The sequence below is a fragment of the Thamnophis sirtalis genome, unplaced genomic scaffold (genome assembly GCF_051295495.1).
Source record: "Thamnophis sirtalis isolate CommonGarterSnake01/CBP01778 unplaced genomic scaffold, rThaSir2_p1.2 scaffold_5, whole genome shotgun sequence".
In the NCBI taxonomy this organism is placed as follows: domain Eukaryota; kingdom Metazoa; phylum Chordata; class Lepidosauria; order Squamata; family Natricidae; genus Thamnophis; species Thamnophis sirtalis.
Window position 1 is genome coordinate 110,235,816 of NW_028261385.1, and position 22,799 is coordinate 110,258,614.

General features: G+C 38.9%; 1 protein-coding gene across 4 annotated transcripts; it reads left to right on the forward strand.

The window, feature by feature from the left end:
• Nucleotides 1-72: 72 nt before the first annotated feature.
• LOC148045549 (uncharacterized) lies at nucleotides 73-21,119 on the forward strand. 4 transcript variants are annotated; one of them, XM_087716535.1, is made up of 8 exons: nucleotides 73-379; nucleotides 7,800-8,093; nucleotides 9,613-9,864; nucleotides 11,452-11,535; nucleotides 15,619-15,705; nucleotides 16,980-17,063; nucleotides 17,448-17,531; nucleotides 19,249-21,119. In XM_087716535.1, the coding sequence occupies exons 1-8, from the start codon at nucleotides 313-315 to the stop codon at nucleotides 19,269-19,271; spliced, it is 975 nt and encodes a 324-aa protein (XP_087572661.1). In that variant the 5' UTR covers nucleotides 73-312; the 3' UTR covers nucleotides 19,272-21,119. The 4 variants fall into 4 exon arrangements, 3 of the variants coding, with proteins under 3 accessions (XP_087572661.1, XP_087572663.1, XP_087572662.1); XR_015696786.1 differs by lacking the exons at nucleotides 17,448-17,531; nucleotides 19,249-21,119 and adding an exon at nucleotides 11,930-12,215 and having other exon boundaries at nucleotides 16,980-17,024; XM_087716537.1 differs by lacking the exon at nucleotides 17,448-17,531.
• The last annotated feature ends 1,680 nt before the right edge of the window (nucleotides 21,120-22,799 follow it).

A 22,799-nucleotide genomic window follows, 5' to 3' on the forward strand; every position in this document is an offset into this window, starting at 1 on the left:
AGAGGAGCAACGGCTGGTTTGCGGCTCATTGCTGTGGCATTTAGAAAACGTCACGCCATCCGGCAGGTTGAGAAGAGCTGACAGACCGGACAAGATCGCTTTTCGAACAGACTGGGGCTGCTCTCCGCTGCTCTCCGCTCTCTACTCTGGCACGGAGGACCGGCAAGGTTGAAAGAGGTGCCGTCACGGAATAAAGCATAAAGGATTAATATGAAAACTTTCCTGGACGATCGGGCAAAGAGGAAGATATGACCAGCTTGTTTCGTCACTTCGCCCATTTTCACTTTCGACATTCAGTTTTCAATTTTGAATATGACCATCTGGAAACGTCGCCTATGGGTTCTCCTGGGGGCAGCAGCCGCGCTCTGTGTTGCGAAAGGTAAGGAGAGTCTCCCTTTTCTCGCCCCGTCCCCCATCGTTATTCTCCGCCTCCGGGCTCCGACCTTGGCTTGGCTGTCCGGAAAGGAGTCGTTTCCAGCGGGGCCTTCTTACAAACGAGCCTCTCCATTCCCGAAGAAGTGATTTGATAGGAGTCCCTCCATATAGGCCAGTGTTTCTCAACCTTGGCAACTTGAAGATGTCCGGACTTCAACTCCCAGAATTCCCCAGCCAGCGAATGCTGGCTGGGGAATTCTAGGAGTTGAAGTCCAGACATCTTCAAGTTGCCAAGGTTGAGAAACACTGATATAGGCGACCTAGGCAGCCTCCTCGGATGCCAGGTTGGATAGGGCGCAAACTTTGAAGAAAAAATAATACAAACATGTTGGAGGGATTTTATGACACACCCCAGGCGCCAAGTCGCTCTCTGCCGCTCTAGGGCTGCCCTTGGCGGCAAGGCAAACTTTTTGAGTCTTTCCGTTTCTGGAGGACTAAAAAGTTCCCAAAGACTAAACCCGGAGGGCACTAACTCTACCACTTATAACGCTCTCCCCACAGCAATTCTGGAGGGCCGATAACAAAATAAAAAGGTCCCATATGAGCTAAGAATACAAGAGGCCATTGAAACCACACCTCATGTTCTGTTCCAGGAAATTCTGATCTCTTCTCTGAAGAGCAGTTTCTGTCTGATTAATAGGATACAGTTTCTTTGAATGTAACTAAATTCTGCTTTACTGTCTGTAAAGTAAGGCAGATTTAGCCACTGTTATTCTGTTATCTCAATACTAACTACACATTACTTGTTCTCTCTGGTTTATTTTATTTCAGTGTTTTAATTTTTAATTTTGGTCTGTGCCCTAAAAAATATCGAAAGACCAAGCGTCCATTTTCTCCTAATGGTAAGGGAGGGGAGAGGAAAAGAAGGAAACGGCGAGAGTTCAGGGTTGCGACTTCGTTGCAAGTGGCTTGTCTTTTATTTGTCGAGACTTCCGCTGAAAATGCTTAGGAATTGTGTTAATAGCGCTCACCGTTAATGCAGTTATCGTTTATTTACTTTTCATCACATTTGTTCCCTAAACCAGTGGTCCCCAACCCCCGGTCCGCGGACCGGTGCCGGGCCGTGGAGTACCTGGCACCGGGCCGCGCAGCGGCCGGGGGCCATGATCGCTGCAGCGGCCGGGGGACATGATCGCTGCAGCGCAAAGGCTCCTGGGCCACGGTAAAATTATCAAAGGCTGACTGGTCCGCGGCGATAAAAAGGTTGGGGACCACTGCCCTAAACTATCCACATTGGCTCGATTCACTCCATCCTTCAGGTTAAAACGCTAGTTTGTGAGACGGATAGAAATCCACTTTATCCTTAGCTGCCCTGGTCTTGCTTTCTCTTCCCAATCTTAACGAAATAACAGCCGCAGCTATAGTGTGGTGGCAAAAATAAATTATTGATTGAAGGCTACCCAGTAAACTTCGGGACTGGAGGATGTAGAACAAGAACAATGGACTTTCTCTGGGCAATTTAGATAACAGGAACTATGCTGCATCACACCATGTCCAACCAAATGCATTTGGTAAACTCCAGAAAGCAACAACCCTCTTTCCACCATTGGGTAAAGGATTTCAGGGTTTAGTGACCTTAATCTAAACAACAGTTGGCAAAGAAACATCAGAAAATCTGTGTCTAGTCTAGACCAAAGTCACTAAACCTTGAAACAATACATATTTACTAACCCTGAAAGCCTAAACCAGTGTACAATATAATATCTCCAGTTGTTGTCCACCTCCAACAACTGAAGTTTAGGGCGTGCTACTGTTGGAAGAAATGTCCTTCTGGGTTCGGCTCCAAGTGGGGAAAAAGACACTGGAGACATGGAGGCTGCTTGGAAAGATGTTTATTGATGGACAGGACCACATGGCTTGAGTCCTGAACAGAAAAGGTGATCACATGCTTCAATGTTGGTGGAGAAAAGAGAAGGAAGGACTGAGATGCTGAGTCCCTGATTTTATGCACTCTCTGGCATTTGATCTTGAGCTTGTATTCTGATTGGTTGTCAGACTCCCAAGGAGCCATGCAGGGGAAACTCTCTAGGCTGTGTTTTGAATCCAGGTTTGGTTGAGTTCTCAGATGCCATGTGGGGAGTTGGGTAAAGGGCCAATATTATCATGCCTTAATCCCATCACTCTGGAGCTGAAGGGGAAAACTCTTTATTATGTAAAGTGGACTAGCTCAGGCTTTAATGGCTCATTGACAAATGAGGATGGGGGCAGGAAGCTGCAGGCAGCTATTCTGTCTTTTAAAATATGTTTCTTTCTTTTCACATCCAGAGAAATATTCTGCCTTTTCAATATTTCCTAGGATATTTCATTTTTCTGGGAGAGAGGCTGGGTGATAACTTCCTACACTACTTTGGATGATTTGACATTATTTTCATATTTATATTCTGCCTTTCACTCAGAAATATTCATAGCACTCCATAATCCTATCTTATCCTATAGCCACTCAGTCAAGTAGGTTGGGATAGTGGCAAACACAAAATCCCTCACACTAGCTCATCCATTTTATGTTTAATGCCATTTTATGGTTAAAAATCAACTGAAATAAAATGGTCTGGACTAGTTTATACTTATAAAGTGCATTTTTACTGAAGGGAAAATAGGAAAATCCCTTCCAAATTTGCTTTCATTAAGAAGAACTTTATATTTTAGCTGCAATAAAAATGATTTTAAAATGTTTTATGATAGAAACTTTGTTCAGTTGCTGGTACACAAAAGTTGGATTTATTTAAATCGAAGTAACTTAATTGATGTGTAACATAATCAAATAACAAAAAAAGTTCTGCTTTCTGTTGTATGTCAAGTGGTTTTTATAATTTTGTTAATGTATTGCTTACTTATTTATAACCTGCCTTTATTATTTTTTATAAATAATAATCCATATGTAAGGCTGAATTTAATTATAACTATTATACTTAAAGGACATAATAAAAAAGTTGACTTCTATATGTGTTATCTATTATTAAAGGTACATTGTAAATTAAGAATACCTAATAATTTCTGCTTTAAAACACTAAATTAGATTACTTGCTTGAAAATTAATTTCCTAGGAGAGGTATCAACACGTCCTTTGTGAAGTTTCACTGATTATATGAAAATCATTTAATTAATATTACTTTAACTAATAGTATTGTTAATAAGAAAACAATACTAATGGAAAATAGATAAATTTCGCCTTCAGGATTAGGGACTGGTATGGAATTCTACAGAAATCTCAAAAGGAAAAAATTGAGCCCAGTTGACCTTCCATCATTCATCAACACCCTTTTGATCCCCAACCATCTGACGATTCTTGGATAATCCCAATGGCTTTTGGTGATCAGTTCTAACCACTTTGCAGAACCCAACTAGAAGAATTTAGAAGCAAGGATTTGACTCACTAAGCAGAACACTTCCTAAGAAGTGTCAGTTGTTTTAGATGAATTGAGTTCAGGCTTTTCTAGCACATTCTCCATTTTCTTCATCACCCAGAATTCAACATTTACAAGAAACGCTAGAGCGTTTGAGTGGTGGGACTTCCCCAAACTGCTCCAAATTACTGTCTTGGTTTCAAACTACTGCTAGAATAAAGTTTATGTGTTGTAACTACAGGGTGGTTTTTCTGATTTATCTAACCTGTTATGACAGTTATTTAAAACTGGAAAGTTTGGACATTATTTAAGATGCTTTTAATTGGTTTAGTAGTACAAGTATTGCTGTAATATGAAGAAAAATGTTTCTCTAAGGAAGAGAAAATAAATGCCCACAGCATATCTTTTTAGTTCAATAACGGATTATATGGGATATGCTAGTACTATACTAACCTAGTACTCCCACTAGTATTAGTAGGTTAGGAATGAATCAGAATAATGTTCCTGGACAGGAGAAAGGTACGGGAAGAAGGAAGGGGAAAGAGAGGAGGAAGGAGGAATGTAGAGAAGGGAGAGAGGGAGAAAGGAAAGGGAAAGGAAAAGAAGATGGAAGGGAGAGAAAAGGAAGGAAAGAGGGTAGGAAGGGAAAAAGGAAGAGTAGGAGCGAAGGATAGGCAAGGGAAGAAGGAAGGGGAAGGAGAGGAGGAAGGAAGGAAGTAGAGAAGGGAGAGAGGGTGAAAAGAAAGAGGTAAGGAGAGAAGGATGGAAAGGAGAGGAAGAGGAGGAGAGAGGGTAGGAAAGGGATAAGGAAGAGTAGGAGTAGGAGAAAGGTACAGGAAGAAGGAAGGGAAAGGAGAGCAGGAAGGAAGAAAGTAGAGAAGGGAGGAAGGGAGAAAAGAAAGGGAAAATAAGGTGGTGTTATAACATTAGGAAGGGATGGTAAACAAAGCAACCCAAACCTATTAAATGAAATAATAAATGTATAAAAATGATAAATGTTAAAACACCTGTAACCAAATGACATGCTATATGTGATGATGGGTTTTTCTTCTGGTTTTTTTTTCCATTGTTGTGGGTATGTGTTGTTTATGTAACAAAAAAATAAACTAAAAAAAAAGAATAATGTTCCTGGGTCAGCAGAAAGAGAAAGGTTTGCAGAAAGTTGTTACAAGAATTTGTCCAAGCCGTAAAGTTTTGAAAATGGGAAAGTGAAAGTGTACGTGTGGGTAGACCATCATCTTCAGATGCTAGCCCTGTCCCTAGTGAACTTTTTTACCATATAAGGATTCCTAAGTCAGCAAAGGGGGAAAATAGAACACCTTCTTGGAAAGCAGAAGTAGTACACTGGGAATTTCCAAGTGTAGTAGAAGTCCCAGAAGAGGAAGTGAAACTCCAAGAGAAGAAGCAGAGAGAGACTCAAAGTGAAAAAACCCTTAAAGGAGTGAGAAATTCCCGAGAGAGAACAGGGGAGTGAAAAGCCAAAGTAGACAAACGTGTTTGTGGGGGGCTCTTTGGTGCTCTCTGAGCGTGGTTCTTTTGTTGCCGACATTTTATTTCCCAACTAGGTAACATCATCAATGAATCATCTAACAGTGATGATGATGCCTCTTTGGGTAATAAATCACCTGCAAGAAAACAACCAAGCTCAGAAAGCACCAAGGACCCCACAGTTCAAATCTGAGTTACAAATGTTCTCTTCTATTGGTACAAACATGTTTGGTATATTTATAGAACAGTGTGACAATGTCTCAGGTAACAAAACTTCAAAACATTTTGATTTTTTTTTTTATTGCTAACCTTTTTGTCCTCACATGCCAAAAGCATGTGTGCTACAGCCCCACATTCCCCTGCCCTTCTCACGCATGCATGGCATAGACCCAAAAATTAGCTGGCCGGCGGGAGGCGTGTGTTCATGCATGGAGGAGCTGAGCTGGGGTGACAGCTCGCGTGCCCGCAGAGAAGGCTCCATATGCCACCTGTGGCACACATGCCATAGGTTTGCCATCGTGGCCCTAGAATCTAACAGGTTATGTATCTACTAGGTTAGACAGTTATAGCTTTAGTTTGGTGAGATTCTGTCTATTAGGTGTAAGCCAGTGATGTCAAACTCAAGGTCCGTGGGACGAATCCGGCCCACGATGAGATCAGATCTGGCTCACGCAGCCATCCTGGAAACTGTAAGGGACTGGCCCACATTGCTTCAGCACAGCCCATCCCATTCTGACAGACATGCATGCGCACAGGTGGTGGTATGCACACAGGCCCAGTTCTCCACTGCATGTAGGACCACAAAAGTAGTCTCTGGGACTACAGTAAAAAAAAAAACAGTTCCCACAGACTATTTTTGTTGCCTTGCACATGACAGCAGCAAATGGAGCTGGAAAGCATGTTAGTGAAGGGATGTGGCTGCCGTGTGTGTGTGTGAGAGAGTTTGACATGGGTGGCCTGGCTGAAGGGCTCTCAGGAAACTTGGTGCTGGTGGGGCAGCTCTGCAACCCCTGCTTTGCTTCGTCCTCTATGTTTGTGTGTGTGTGTGCACGTGTGTGTGTGTGTGTGTGTGTGAGAGAGAGAGAGAGAGGGAGGGAGGGAGAGAGAGAGAAAGAGAGAGAGATCCAACCTCAGAGTGTTATACCAGGGATGGTGGTGGCAGTGGCAGCACTTCAGTGCCTGGCCGATGGGCGCTTCTCACTCGGGGATGGGGAGGATCTGGGGGATCCTGAGGAATCATAAATCCCCATTTGTGGTGCGGACCATTGGACAAGGTGGAAGGCAACCTCCCCCACCAGACCAGACCACACCAGCCTGGTGGGAGTGGAGTCGGAAACCGAGTGGCAGCTGAAGGCACACCACCTGTAGCTGTCCCGCCCTCTGCCTCGCCTCACCTCACCCCTTGGGATGAGTCTCTCGCCCCCCCCCTTACTGGAGACTCCTGGATTCCCTCCCCAACCCTGCCCAGCCACCACAGGCACCACCCACGTGAGCAATGTCAAACTGCCACACCCCCGGGCCATGCCCAGTTGGCTGTGACCACCCCAGCCATGCCCCTGGAGGACAACCACAATGCTGATCTGGCTCTCAATGAAATCGAGTTTGACATCCCTGGTGTAATCAAACAAAGAATTGTATTTAATTGGATCTCACTCTCATCTTTGGGCTTAGGCCTGAGAATCATCCTTTGAATGCTGATAACAGAATTGGGGTAGCTGAAGCTCTGTTTGTATTCATTAGCTGATCATAGATGGCATTATTATCTACCTAAAAGAATAAAATTCATAGACAAATATTTTTCTACACAAAGAATAAAGAAATGAAGTAAATCCAATTCACAAGAAGGGCTTTTAGTGCTGTGTTTTACTTTATCAGTTCTGAGAACTCAGGACACCGCAGTTCTCTCTTCCCATAGTTAAAGTCCTGTTTCCCTTCTATAAGGGAACCGATTCAAAACAGGACTTACGAAGTTCTGTCTTCTCACCATCACATTTTCCTGACATCCCCCCCCCCCTTTGATCTTGATTGTATCCCTCTGTTAAAGCAACTTAGCATTGCATTGGCTTTTTTGGCTTCCACCACACACAGTTGCCTCATATTTAATTGGCAAGAGACAATGTGCTCCTTCTCCTACTTCTTATTTTTGTCCCTGTTTATGTTCAGCATTTCAGAGTTCTCTATGTATCCATGATGGCCTTTGTATATTCCTCCCATTTTTACCTCTTGTCAAAATTAGGCAACTATTGTCTTTTTGGTACCTTCCCATCTTCAGAATTTAAAGCCATTGAAACAATCCTGCTCTTCTGAAGTTCTGTATGCAGACCTGACCCTTCTTAGTACCTCTTATGTTTCATTTTACAATTTCTGGACTGCTGGTCTATTATATGTAAGCGGATGTCAATGCACAACTTCTTATTCCCTTTCTGCATTTTTTACAATATGCTTAACTTAAAAGCATAAAATGTGATAGCCATGATAAAGCTGATGATCACAGGCAGCTTATTTTCTATATTTCTATTTCTTTCATTGTAGATTGCAGTAATCGTATATCCACAGCTGGTGTTGAAGGAGAAGATAGTGTTTTGTCACCATCAGTTGCAGGTGATAGCAAGCTAACAAGAATTTTGTGGAAGAAAGGAGAAAATATAGTGACTAGCTACGGGTTCAATGTTCAGTTTGGAAATGAAACACAAAGACTGAGTCTTGATTCTTCCTCTGGCAATTTGCTCATCAAAAACTTTTCAAAAGAAGATACTGGAAATTACACAGCAGAACTTTTCATTGATGAGAAAATCAAAAATATATGTTTTGATCTGAAAATACTAGGTAAGTAGCAATAGATAGATCATATACTAAAGAGGCATAAAAGTTCTACTTTCATTTTAAATTAACATTACATGAATGCTTATATTATTACAGTGTAAAGTAACATGCCATATTCTGTACTGATGTAACTATAGAAATGAATATTTGAAATTGTAAAACCCAAAATAATTAAAATAGAAATTATTCACTTTGGTCAAGTCTTTGTGTACTGATCTGTTCACTTACATGCACATGACGGTGGTTTAGTGGTTTTATTGCCCAGCAATTCCCTTCACCAAAAACCCAGAACTGTCCAGCCAAAAGCAAACCAATGCTAGTCTACAGAGCAATGAGCAATAGGTCCACAAGACTCATTGTTCCCAAACTTCCCAAAGAAGATAAGTACACCAGGCAAATTAAATCCGCAATAGAGATAAGGAGGCAAGAAGAGTCCAGAGTCCATAAGGCACAGTACAAAGCAAGGCAGGAATCACAAGGACCAGGAAACACGCAGCTAGGAAATGAACCTGTTGTTCCCAGCATTGCTTTCATCTGTCTGCTGTGCTAAACAGCTTCTGGTGGATTCCATCAAGAGCTACAAGACAGAAAATCACTGGAGAAAAAACTGTTCTCATCTCCATTCCTAACTATTCATTAGGTCTGAAAACAATGATTGGCTGGCAGTTTCAGGTCATTTTCATGGGTTTGGGTTGCAACAGAAGCAGCCTTGTACAGAACAGTTGGACATATCCAAAATTGTGTATTTATCAAATTTAGACACTGCCCATCTCATTCTCCAAATGACCCAGGGCAGGACAGATAAAACCGTATAAAAGAGTTATAATTAAAAATAGAATTAAAATGAAATGCATTTTGTCTTTGAAATACCAATTTCTACCAGGTATTGACTTTATCTGGTTTCTGAAATACTCATTTCAAGGTAATTACACTATAGTCTGATAAATAGCAAACATCAATATTACATTCTGTAATTTGATGATATAAAATTAATGTTATTAAAAATAATCAAGCCTAAAAAATTGTGACGCACATTTGAATAAAATGTATTTTCTTTTGGTGATTACATCAAACGCCAGGAGACTGTTGAATACATTTTTTACATATAAGTCTTAATTGTTTCCTTCACTAATGATTGTTTTTTTTAATGCCCGCCAGAAAGTCGTGCAGTTAAAATAAGCTACCTGTGAACATTTAGGTCTCGGTGCCATCTTAATAGTTCATTAAAAAACAAAATCATATGCAATGAACAATTTTATTTACCTGATGATCAAAGTCTTTGTCCACACAATCCGATAATTTAGAGTTTGAAAGCACTTTGATAAGGAGAGAGGCAAAGGACATATTTTTATTTTGAGTAGAAAAATGAGTCCCTGTTCAAAGAAGTGCACATGTGTGTGTGTTTGTGTTTGGCTAAAAACCTAATTTAAACGAAGCGATAGAAATATTGTCATGTAAACCTTATATGTGTAACTCAAACTTATTTTTTATTTATCTCTTCGTCCTTCTCTTGCATCTTCAGTACAGCCTGATATAAACTGCATTGTTAACGAAGATATCATTCAATTGAACTGTACATCAGCAAGTCAGGATCTACCTCTGAGATACTTTTGGGAATATATCAGAAATGAAGAAATGGTCTATGTGAAGGATTCGGTTGTTCAGCTTCAGAGGAACTCAAATCATTTTCAGAAAATTACATGTTATGTTACAGCTTTCAATTCAAACGCCAGCAACTCCTTCAATTGGAGTGACTGTATTAAACCAGTAGAAGGTAGGCTTTGGGATTATTTATGGATAGTCTTTGCCTTAAAACTGTAATAAATACTGGAAACTTCATTGTTCAACAGTATGGTCATTAAGTCATGTGACTGCACCCAATTTTATGACTTTTTTGCTGCAGTCATTAAGCAAATCACCGCAGTTATTAAACGAAACATCATGTGACTATGGTTTGTGATTTTTCTCTGCTAGCTTCCCCCATTGCCTTTCCTTGTTGGAAGCCAGCTGGGAAGGTCACAAATAACTGCGGGATGCTGAAACTGTTGTAAATATGTGATGATTGCCAAGGACCCAAATCACAATAACATGATGGCAGAATGCTATGTCAGTTGTATGTGCAAGGACCAGTCATAAGTCATTGTTTTCAGCACTGTTGTAAAGGTCAGGTTAGATAGTTCTCAACTTATGACAACAAGTGGGCTAGGAATTTCCATTGTTAAACAAGAAAGTTAAGTGAATTATACCCAATTTTGCGACTTTTTTTGCCACAATTGTTAAGCGAATCACTGAGGTTGTTCAGTTAATCACGAGGTTGTTATGTAAATCTGGCTTCTCCCATTGACCTTGCTTGTTGGAAGCTAGCAGGGAAGGTCACAAATGATGATTACATGACCCTGGGACCCTGCAATCAGCATGAATACATGCCGGTTGCTAAGCAACCAAAATTTCAGCATATGACCAAGGAAATATTGCAATGTGAGGACTGGTCTTGACTCACTTTTTTCAGTGCTGTTATAACTGAATGGTCACTAAAGGAATGTTTGTAAGCCAAGGATTTATCTGTTGTCTATGGTTTCTTTTCCGATTTATGAAATGACTGACATTTTGGAAATGTTCAGTCGCTAAATATTCATTTCCGACAATAGCGAGAACAAGCTGCTATTTAGGCTAAAAGAAAAGAAATAAATGAAGAATGTAAGAATCTAAACGGAAAGGGCACTATAAAAGGGGAGGGGCTTCATCCAATAATTGAGGCTGCCATCTTGACCTGTTTGCCTCCCCCTTTCACATGGATGCTGTAGAATTAAGGATCTAAGCTTCAATAGAAAAAAATATTTCTTAAACCTTCAGAACTATGGCAAGAAAGATTGTAAAATGGAGCAAAATTCACTTAACAATGGTTTTGCTTAACAACCGAAAAGTTGTTTACAATTCAATTCTGATCATAAGTCAAGGACTACCTGACAACAATTTAGATTCCCTGGAAGACAGGAGGAGGACTCAGCACCTAAATAGTCCCTTCTAATTCTATGATTGTAGGAAACAGATTCCTCATCTTTGTTTGAATTATCTCATTTCAATTGTTATATCTGTTTCTTCTATTATTATATAGCCTGAAGATATTTTCCCTCCTTTTATATGTATACATTATTGTATTCATACCTAAATAATTGTTAATTTAATATTTTGGAACAAGTTTTATTCTGTTGTAATATAATTAATACTTATGTATGTTGTCTGGAAAACTTGAAAAAATCAGCAAAAAAAGCTAAATTTAACATTTTGGGCACATGCACATGAGGATGTTTTCTGATTTTAGATGACTTTCAACATAATATTTTCAAATTTGTTTTTAAAGAACCTGATCATCAATCAAGAAGTAGAAAACATTTAATTGCACTAACAATAATTCTCCTTCTAATATTACCTGCCTGCTACATACGTAAGTGATTTTTCTGCAGTTAATTTTTCTTTTACTACTCTTTTTCTGGAAATAAACATGGAATTCTGAATTTTGTTCTGAGTTCACAGATCCAGACACATACAGACAGCTAGCAAGCAGAAGAAAAGCTGCTTAATACTGTGTAAACATAGGACAAAGTACTATATTTACAAGACTGTCTCCATACATTTTGTAAACATATTTATCTAGAGTAACCAAGTGTAAATTATGTAATGTATGCCTTAATTCTTAGAACTTAACTAAATGATTTAAATTTCTGCTGCTTTGCTTATACTACAAAACTCTTTCACTGTTTCACTTCCCTCTCCACTTAGTTCTGCCACTACCTAGAGTTCAGACCTGCATTTTTCTCTCTGCTGGCTCTTTTCTGCAGATTCTTCTTTGACTTCAGCTGCCTCAGGCTCCCTCCTGATTCTACTCTTTGACTATGGTGTGTCTGGCTTCTGCTTCCTTTGCTACATGTCCCATCTGACCAGCTCTCCTTATTGCAACATCTTCTGTCAAGCTTAAAAGAAATCACCCTTCCTTCTGTCTACCTGGTGTAATTGTTGCTTTTAGTTCTTTCTTTGGAAACCTACTGTATGAACAACTTGAAAGTAATTCTAAGATGTTTAAAGTTCCCCTCTCCTTCTCTGCAAGTACCTACATGTTTAAACTGGGTGAGTGACAGACCACTGCAGAGAAAAAATATTGACAGTGTCACATAGTATTTTTTTTTCTGATTCAAGGCAGTTCATCTTTCCATGTACATCATGCGCCAATGAAAAAGAACCTGAAATGTTTAAGAGTGGTATAATAATGGAATTAGTATTGGAAACAAGCCTCTGAGTTCCCATATTCTTTTGGAAATATTTTTATTTAATTAATTCTTCCAATGTTTACAACAAGAATTTTACCTCCATGTGTGTGTGTGTGTGTGTGTGTGTGTGTGTGTGTGTGTGTGTGTGTGTGTGTGTGTGTGTGTTTAAAAACCATAAGCACCAAAATCCAAGGGGTTTCTAAATTGGGGAAGCATTATGTGGTTCCCCTGTTGTGGTCAGGCCACTCCTTGGTAACCATGAGTTTTTCTGGTGCAGTCCTCCCCCACAGAGGGGAGTTGATGTCTATTATGCTGCCGGAGGCTTGTGGGGTTTTGGATGGGGAACAACAGACTTCAGTTCAACCTTAGCAAGACCGAGTGGTTGTGTTTGGGAGTTATCAGGTTTTGAGAACTTTGGTATGATCTGCCACAAACAGACCCGGTACACAACTGGGGAGATCCTTCTGTTCAATGAGCAGGTGGTAGTTGTAGCTAAGAGGCCTTTTACACAACTTTAGGTTGTGTGTCAGAATAACAGAGTTGGGAGGGACCTCATAGGTCTTTTAATCCGATTGCCTGTACAATTAGAAGACGTTGTACTATTTCAGACAAATGGCTGTCCAGTCTCTTCTTAAAAATCTCCAGTGATGGAGCATCCACAACTTCTGGAAACAAGTCATTCCACTAATTGATTGTTCTCCCATCAGGAGATTTCTCCTTGGTTCTTGGTTGTTTCTTTTCTTGATTAGTTCCAACCATTGCTTCTTGTCCTGTGCTTTGAAAAATAGGTTGACCCCCTCTTCTTTGTGGCAGCTCCTCAAATATTGGAACATTGCTATCATGTCACCCTGGTCCTTCTTTTCACTAGATTAGACAAACCCAATACCTGTAATGTTCTTCATGTGTTTTAGGCTTCAGCCCCCTAATCATCTTTGTTGTTCTTTTCTGCACTCTTTCCAGGCTTTCAACATCTTTTTTATTTTGTGGGGACCAAAACTGAATGCAGTATTCTAAGTGTGGTCTTAACAAGATGCAATATTCTAAGTGTGGTCTTAACAAGGCATTATAAACCAGTATTAACATTTCACATGATCTTGATTCTATCCATCTGTTAATGTAGTTCAGGATTGCATTGGCTTTTTTGGAGGCTGTAGCATGCTGGTGGCTCATATTTAAGTGTTTGTCATGGCTCAGTAGTTAACGACATTGATCTTATCAATTGCTAAGCTGATACAGCGCCCCAAGCGCTGTGCAAGGAGTACCCATTCCTGCTCCAGCTCCCACCCACCTAGCAGTTCAAAGGCATGCAAATGCAAGTAGATTAATAGGTGCCACTTCAGCAGGAAGATAACAGTGTTCCATGTGCCCATGCTGGCCACATGAGCATGGAAATATCTTTGGACAATTCTGGTTCTCTCTGCCAAGAAATGGAGATGAGCACTATGCCCTAGAGTTGGACATGACTTTTAGCACTAGGACTCCAAGATACCTCTTGCAGTTGCCGGTTCACCAATTCTATACCTGTACATTTGGTTTTTCTTGCCTAAGTGTAAAACCTTACTTTTCTCTTCATTGAATTCATTTTATTAGATAGGGCACAGTGTTCAAGTCTATTGAGATCATTACGGATCTGGAGCCTAAGACAGAACTTTGGGGGTACTCCACTGCTTACTTCCCTCCGTATAAATGTATTCCCCTTAAGGACTACATGTTGAGTGTTGTTTGTCAGCCAGTTACGAGTCTATTCCACATTTTTCTAGCTTACCAAGAAGTAGGTTGTAGTCTACTTTGTTAAGTGCCTTACTGAAATCCAACAATACTATGTCTACAGCATTTTGCTGGTCCACTAATTTCATTATTTAGTCAAAGAATGAAATAAGATTTGTTTGACAATGATCTCTTAGCTTCTAGTTGTAGCTTGTAACTTTACTTTTTTCTAGGTGTTTACAGATCTTTTGCTTGATTATCTTTTCCAGTGTCTTCTCAAGTATTGAGGTCAGTCTGATTGGTCTGTAGTTTCCTGGATTCATTTTTTTCCATTTTTTGAAGATGGAACTACATCAGCCCTTTTCCAGTACTCTGGTAGTTTCCCGGCGCTTTATCTTTGAAAGATATGGTTTAATGATTCCAAGATTATGTCTGCCAGCTCCTTCAGAACTCTGCAATATAATATAATCCATCAGATCCTGATGCTTTGAACTCATCTAGGGTGGACATGTGTTCTCTTACCATTCACTTGCCTATTTTAAGTTGTATTCCTAGTCTGTCTTTTATGGTTCTATTTTTGGTAGCTTGGTCTATTTTTGTGTATGTGTGAAGACAGATGCAATGAATGAACTAAGCAGCTCAACTTTCTCCTTGCTGCCCACCAGTTCCTTGCCAACTTCTCCCATTAGTGGACTGATTGTTTCCTTGACCTTAGTTTAGTTTACTTTATTTTATTGTCATTGCACATGGTACAACAAAATTAAATGCCATTTTCAGTGTACATTATAACTATAAAAATAAAAATGCATACATCCTTTACTTTCTATATAATTGAAATTGAAACCTAATATTGCACTATACTATAGAATTTAATATGGTTACTGCTCTGGGATAGAAGCTGTTTTTCAGCCTATTTGTCCTTTATGGGTATCATAAATGAGTGTCAGTTGCACCCATTCCTAGATCAAAAAGATTCTAAAGCATTCATGCTCTGTTCACCTCCAGAATAGATTATCAAAATACATGTTATATGGGGCTGACCTTTAAGAGCATCCAGAAGCTATAGCCAGTGCAAAATATAGTGATGTGGACTGTTGTGTGCAGGTCTTGATCAGTACACATTACACCTCTGCTTTGTGAGCAGTACTGACTGCTAGTTTGCTTTCAAGTTCAATTTAAGGTGTGTGCAATATCCTATAAAGCCGTACATGGGCTGGAAGTTACATCTACCCATCAGGTCTTGCAGGAGAGGCATGTTATGGCTTCCATCCACCAAGGAATGTTATCTGACAGAACACAGGAGAACCTTTTCTGCAGCAGCACCTGCTTTTGCAGACATAATTCTCCAAAATATTAGGCTGGCCCCAACCCTGTGTTTATAACTTGGAATGAGTGTGAGACATTAAAATTGAAACATACTGATTCTTGAAACACATGACATCAACATTAAAATTGAATTAAAGAGTAAACATTTACTGTATTTTATCATCAGAATTCTCTTTAATAAATACTATTTAATGGTTTATTCTAATTTGAATCCTTTTGTTTTTTATTAGCGAAGTATTGGAAAAAATGGAAAAAAAGACGGACCCCTAATGAGTCAGAATCTGATGCAAAGAATGCAAGAGGAAATTGTAAGGAAGGTAATAAGATTGTATCTGTTGTTGCATTTGCATAATAACCTCTCCTTGCATAAATATGCTTTTGAGGTTCTTTTGAAATGTTTGCTTTTTTACTTTCATTTGTTAGTGTATTGAAAATGGGGGCATTTTCCCCTTCCCCATCCCTGCTGAAGCCTGCAGAGTGTTTCTGGGGGGGTGGAGGAAGGCAAAAATGCCCCCGTTTTTGTGAAAAATGACCCATTTTTCACAAAAATGGGATGTGGGGGCAGAGGTTTGGAAGGCAAAAAATGGCTGTATTCGGTGTATAAGATACACCAACATTACCACACTCTTTTAGGGGGGGGGGAAGGTGCATCTTATACTCTGAAAAATACGGTATGTACCTGAGTTTGCTTCTGGGCTATTTCAGCCCTCTTTGACTAGGCAATAGTTTTTGCATTTTTCTGTCAAAGTTGCCTTTCTTATTTTCTACATGTAGTTCAGCACCAGAAGTATCATCAATTCAACATGACGCTTAAGCTCAGCCTCACAAATAAGAGCTTATATAGTAGAACCTCTGGTCACGAACGCTTCTGACCATGACCAAATAGGATTCTGACCAAAAATTTACCATTTTTTTTGCGCCCAATTTCCCCTTCCGTGGTGTATTTTTTGTAAGTGCTAAATTTCCAAAATTAGATTCAGGTCATGACCAAACAAGAGTTATGCAACGAATTATGTTGTGAACAGAGGTTCTACTGTATCTGGTTTTCTGCAGGTACAATATGTGGCTCTGTTAACCCGAAGAGCCTTTTATACTTGAATAATTTTCCAAGTAAGTAGTAAATAATGTAAAGGATTGTTGTTTCTAATTTGCCTTTTCTATTTTGTGTTTATGTATTCCTGAACAATGACATTGGTTCCGTTGCATAAACTGCTACATAAAGATAAATGTATTTTTGTTTATTAAATTTATTTGTCACCCATCTCATTCAAAACAACTCCAGGCGGCTTACATTAAAATAATTAAATAGAATGGAAATTACACTGGAAAATAAAATTATAGTTAAAAAATGGGAGGGAGGGAGCAGGATAGACGGGGGCAGGGAGATGGAATTGCCTCTTAATTCATCAACCACCCTCAGTGTGATGCTCCCCATTTCAATCTCTAAGACATCTGGCAGAGCCAGGTCTTCAGGCCTTTATGGGCCAGATCTCACCTCAGGGAATAAGACAATGTAAAGGGCAGGTGATTAATAAGTATGATTAGAGTTTCAAATGGTTGCCTTTTTACTTCTTCTTTTCCTATTTGACAGAGAATTCTGAGTTGCCAGAAGAAGAAAGAAAACCACTTACTAAATTTGAATTGGAGAGTGTGGGAGGAAAAGAAAAAAGTGAAGGTGAGGAATGTTGTGTCACTGTCCAATAAAGCACAATAGAAAAGAAATGCACCCGTGTATAAAATGCATTATGATTTTGAAGAGGTAAGTAAGGAAAAAAAGGGTTTTTTAATTGAAAATTTTAAAAAAACAAGCGTTTACAAATATTTACTTCCCTCTCCCCACCCTCCCCCCACAACTCCCCCCACCTCCCCCCCCCCGACTTCCCAGAACCAATACAAGGTATAAATCTTTAACAAAAACATGCCTAAATAAGCTTAAAAAGAAAAAAGTTAATGTCTTTCACTTGAGCTTTAACTCCTCCTTGCTAGGCTAATTCTAAACAATTTATATCATTCCTAATTTCTTTAATCATAAGATATCTGAAATTTTCCTATTTGACAGAGAATTCTGAGTTGCCAGAAGAAGAAAGAAAATCACTTACTAAATTTGAATTGGAGAGTGTGGGAGGAAAAGAAAAAAGTGAAGGTGAGGAATGTTGTGTCACTGTCCAATAAAGCACAATAGAAAAGAAAATGAATCCAGAATGACAGAGTTGGAAGGGACATTGGAGGTCATTTAATCCAAGCATTCTATATCTATATCATTCCAGACATCATTCCAGTCTCTTCTTAAAAACCTCCAGTGATGGAGTGGCCACAACTACTGCACTGATTAGTAGTTCTCCCTAACAAGAAATTCTAGGTTGGATCTCTCCCTGATTAGTTTCCATTTGTTACTTCTTGTCTTGCCCTCAGGTACTTTGGAGAAAAGATTATTCCTCTCTTCTTTGTGACAGCTTCTCAAATATTGGAAAACTGTTTTTACGTTACCCCAGTCCTTCTTTTCATTAGAGTAGACATTCTCACTTATTGCAACCATTCATAATATATTTTGGCCTCCAGACTCCTAATCGTCTTTGTCGCTCTTCTCTGTACTCTTTCTAGAGTATCAACATCTTTTTTGTACTGTGGTGATCACAACTGGATGCATTATTCCAAGTATGGCCTCACCAAAGCAATGTATTGTAGTACTAACACTTCAAGTGATCATGGTACAATTCCTCAGTTGTTTAGGACTGCACTGGCTTTATTGACAGTTGCAGCACAATGCTAATTCATACTTAAGTGGTTGTCCACTATGATTCCTAGATCCCTGTCATAGTTGCTGTTGTTGAGCCAAGTGCTAGCTATTCTATACCTGTGCATTTGGTCTTTCTTGCCTAAATGTAAAACTTTACTTTTCTTGCCACTGAATTGCATTTTGTTGGATAGGCCCCAGTGTTCAAATCTGTCAAGATCTTTCTGGATCTTGAGCATATTGTATGGGATATTGCCTGTTCCTGCTAGCTTAATGTTGTCTGCAAATTTGATGAGTTCTTTTATCCCCTCATCCAAATCATGTTGAAGAGTACTGGCCCTACAATAGAACCTTGGAGAATTTCACTGCATGTTTCCCTTCATGTAGATGCTGTTTCATTGAGGACTACACATTGAGTGTGGTTGGTCACCCAGCCACAAATCCATCTGGTTGTGATGCTATCTATCCCACATTGTTTTATTTTACCAAGAAGTAGGCTGTGGTCTAATTTGTCAAATGCCTTACTGAAGTTCAAGTATACTATGTCCACAGCATTTCACTGGTCCACTAATTTAGTCACTTTATGAAAGAATGCAATTAGGGTTGTCTGGAATGATCTGTTTTTAACAAATCCATGTTGGCTTTTAGTACCTCTCAGCACTTAGTAATTGTGAAAGGGTATAGAAAAATTGTGAATTCTCAATTGCTCACTTTGGCTCTCTTCTTTCTTTAAAATTTTTTAAAGCCTTAAAGATTTATAATTTTTTTAATTTTAAAAGTTCAATTACAAAAGTTCAGATTTTTTAAAAAATGTTTTATGAATTGTTTTTTTTAATTTTTTGGTAATAAATTGGTATAAGTTTAGTCACTGGACCCCTTTTTTCTTTTAAATTTTTAAAAATTATTAAAATTTGGTGACTTAAAAATAAAATTGTAATTTAATTTAATTTAATTCAATTTTGAAAACAGTAGAAACCTCATCTTGTGGGAACAATTTCTTTCAACCCATTCCCTGTAGCTCTGAGATAAGTATATTAGTATAGCCAATGTATTTTGCCTTCATGATTTAAGTTTAATTATATCAGAACCAGTTTAAACAATTCCTACTTGCTATTCTTTGTTTCAGAAACCTCTAGGCTTGAATCTTGAAAGGAGTCAGGTGTAACTTTTTCAAGGATGAAAAGTGACAACACGAAAGTACCTCTGCAGACTCTCCTCAGTCTAAATCATTCATTACCTCATTTTATCAAGTTTCTTGAATTGTAATTGGTTTTTGTTTTTTATTTTTTATTCATATTAAGTTCTAATTTACTGTGGCATTTTAAATAGTTGTGGACTGCTTTATTTATTTCACAAGCTCTTTTGTGTACCACTATGGAACCAACCTGTGGAAGCAAACAAGAGACAGTAAGAAAACAGACAAAGGAAAGAAGTGAAACAGAATAAACCAAGAATTGGTGGCTCCTTCAAAACCATTGAATCAGCCTAAAATTGCTGAATATTTAGCAACAAAGAACTAAAGGGAGGTGGAGCCGATTAAATGGTTCCGCCCCAGGCGCCTGATGGGGGTGAAATCTTACACCCCTCAGAGAGGGCCCACAACTTGGGTGTTCTCCTGGATCCGCAGCTGACTCTAGAACACCATCTGTCAGCTGTGACCATGGGAGCCTTTGCCCAGGTTCGCCTGCTGCACCAGTTGAGTCCCTATCTGGACCGGGAGGCACTCCAAATGGTCACTCATGCCCTCGTCACCTCAAGACTCGACTACTGTAACGCGCTCTACATGGGGCTGCCCTTGAAAAGTGTTTGGAGACTACAATCGGTCCAGAATGCAGCCGCGTGAGCGTTTTTTGGTGTACCTAGATACACCCATGTTACACCTATCCTCCGTGAGCTGCACTGGCTCCCTATTGGTCTCCGAACACACTTCAAGGTGCTGGTTATTACCTTTAAAGCCCTACATGGCCTAGGACCTGGATATCTCCTTGACCGCCTCCTGCAACATACCTCCCAGCGACCAATAAGATCGCACAGGGTGGGCCTTCTCCGGGTGCCATCGACTGCACAATGTCATCTGGCAGCTCCTCAGGGGAGGGCCTTCTCTGTAGCTGCCCCGGCCCTCTGGAACGATCTACCCCCTGAGATCCAGACTCTCCCCACTCTCTCAGCCTTCCGAAAGTCTGTTAAGACCTGGCTGTTCCGGCAGGCCTGGGGCTGCTGATCTTGATTGACTTTCAGCCCCATTAAGATTGAGTGCATGATGTGTCCTTTTTTAATTTGTTCTGTCTTATATTTTAAATCTTTTAATATTTTCTTTTTAAACTGCTTTTATGTAAGCCGCCCAGAGTCCTCTGGGATTGGGCGGCATACAAATCCATTAAAATTGAAATTGAAATTGAAATTGAAAACATAACAAAACAAAACAACAGTGAGTGCAGTCAGTAATAAAATAAAACCAAGAAGATGAAGTTTTTATTGGCTGTGTTGTTCTGGAATGGGACTTAAAAACTGAGACTGAACACCAGCAACTGCTCAATCTTCCTCTGAATAAGTCTCGTAACAAGACAATGCCTTCTAACTGCACAGACGGTCATTTCTATTTCTGAGCTATTGTCAACAATAAATAAATAAGGTGGCTACTTTGGGGGGGAAATCTTTGAAAGAGCTAATCAAAATCATTCAAACAAATCAAAATTGTACATGGGAAAGACCCAGAAGAATTCTGATGTTAAAAATTGAACATGTCAATATGTTTCTTGGTTTTCATATAACTTTATAAAAGCCATATCTTTACCATATTTTTTCTGCCTATTTTTAATAGTTTTGAACAGTTCCTCATTCTTTTGCATCAATTTGTATGCTTTAAAGACAAACTTCTTTTAAATGCACTTTTTAAATATTTAATGCCTCCTTCAAATATGTTTGCACTAATATTCATACATGATGTGACTTTTTCAAGAATTACAAAGTGCCACAAATAAAACATTTGTATTTTTTTGACTGAAGCTCATACAGTTTTTCATATATATGAAAATAATACATATAATTTTATAAACACTGCACTGGTTAGCACTGATAGCTTTGGAATTTAAAATGTTTGTAAAGCTGGTTCCTAGTTCTCATAATTATGGGAAAAATCTCAAATCTAGGTTTATGCTGCTGAGGTGCCATAGTGAATTGGACAGCAGTTATCCTTTGTGTTGCTACAGTGTTCCCTACAGGATGCCTATGCTCACGGATGCCAATTTGATATGGCAGTCTGCTGATTTACTTATCTTGATCCTCCACCAGTTTAAATGATCACTCAACTTTTGACTACTGCATTGTTTAATAATTCAGGAGAAAACATTTTGTCTTTCTTTACTAAACTTATTGTATAGCTATTGCAATAATTATGAGTCGGAAGTCAAAATGACAAGAGAAAATGGGAAACATCCATTGTTCTGAAGGGGAACAGGTTTGTGCATCTGTGATACGAAAGAACAACCCAAAATTGGAATTATTTCAAAGAAGAGAAAGATGAGATTAGATCTTTAAAATCACTTTGAACAATATGATTCCATAAGATAAAAGGCATTGCATAAGAAAGGGAAATATAGCCAAATCTCATTATATGGCACCATACCTCTCCATATCTTTGTGCAGAAAATAATACAGTTAATAGAAAAGAAAGGGAGAAAAGATAATTAAACAAATTATTTTCTAATTTTATTACAGGAACTAAAATTAAAGTTGCACTTTGGGTTTTTATTCAGGAAAGCAGGTTCTTGGATAGTAATAAATTCACATAAATTCTATAAGTGTTTTGTGCATATATGCATAGGTGCAAACAAAAATATAGCAGATATCAGAGACATCAAAACTGTTAACAGATTTCTTCCAGAAATGATCTCTTCAAAGAGACCTGAATAGAAGGAAATCAGTGCATTGCTCTGGGCAAACTCAGCACTCATTTTTTATCTGTACTAATGGAAGGAAAATCCGTGCAATGATTCCTAAATGTCATATTTCTTTTCAAAGAAGTTACACGAGCAGGACCGTAAAATGTTAATTCTGACTGTACTGTAAATTGGGGTTTGTTTCTACTAAATTAAAATAAATATAAAAGCAACTACCGGTATAAATAAGTGTAAGTGCATCTTCAGAATGTAAACACCAGAGTATTCTTTGATGTAACCTGCTAGAAAGAAAGGTATAGCCACAGCTGACTGATTTTGTAAAAGAAAAAATCAGGGGGAGAAATCATGTTGTTTTCTGCTACTAGCAAAGTGATACAACCTCTTAATTTAAGATCAAACCTCTTCAAATATTGTAGCGATCTGAAGAAATGTCTGTGCTGTCTCACTCTAGCATGGAGCCAGCTCTTTTTGTGTCCGGTAGTATATTGGTCCCTATTTTTTTTTCAATTCTTAGAATGTGGAACTGCTTGATTGTATTTTGTCTGATGTATGAATTCTTGATTTCTTTGTTCGGATTCACTGAGTTAGTTGAGATTGGGCTAGAGGGCTGGTTGTTGAGAAGGGCACTTGAAAACTGCTCACCAATTTTGCTCATAAAATAGGGTAATGTCAGTCTTTGAGATACATACAAGAAACCACAAATACGATCTGTTATGTATTGAATATATATAGTTGTGCTAAGCCCCTAAAGTGAAACTAACCTTTAGATGACCCTAAC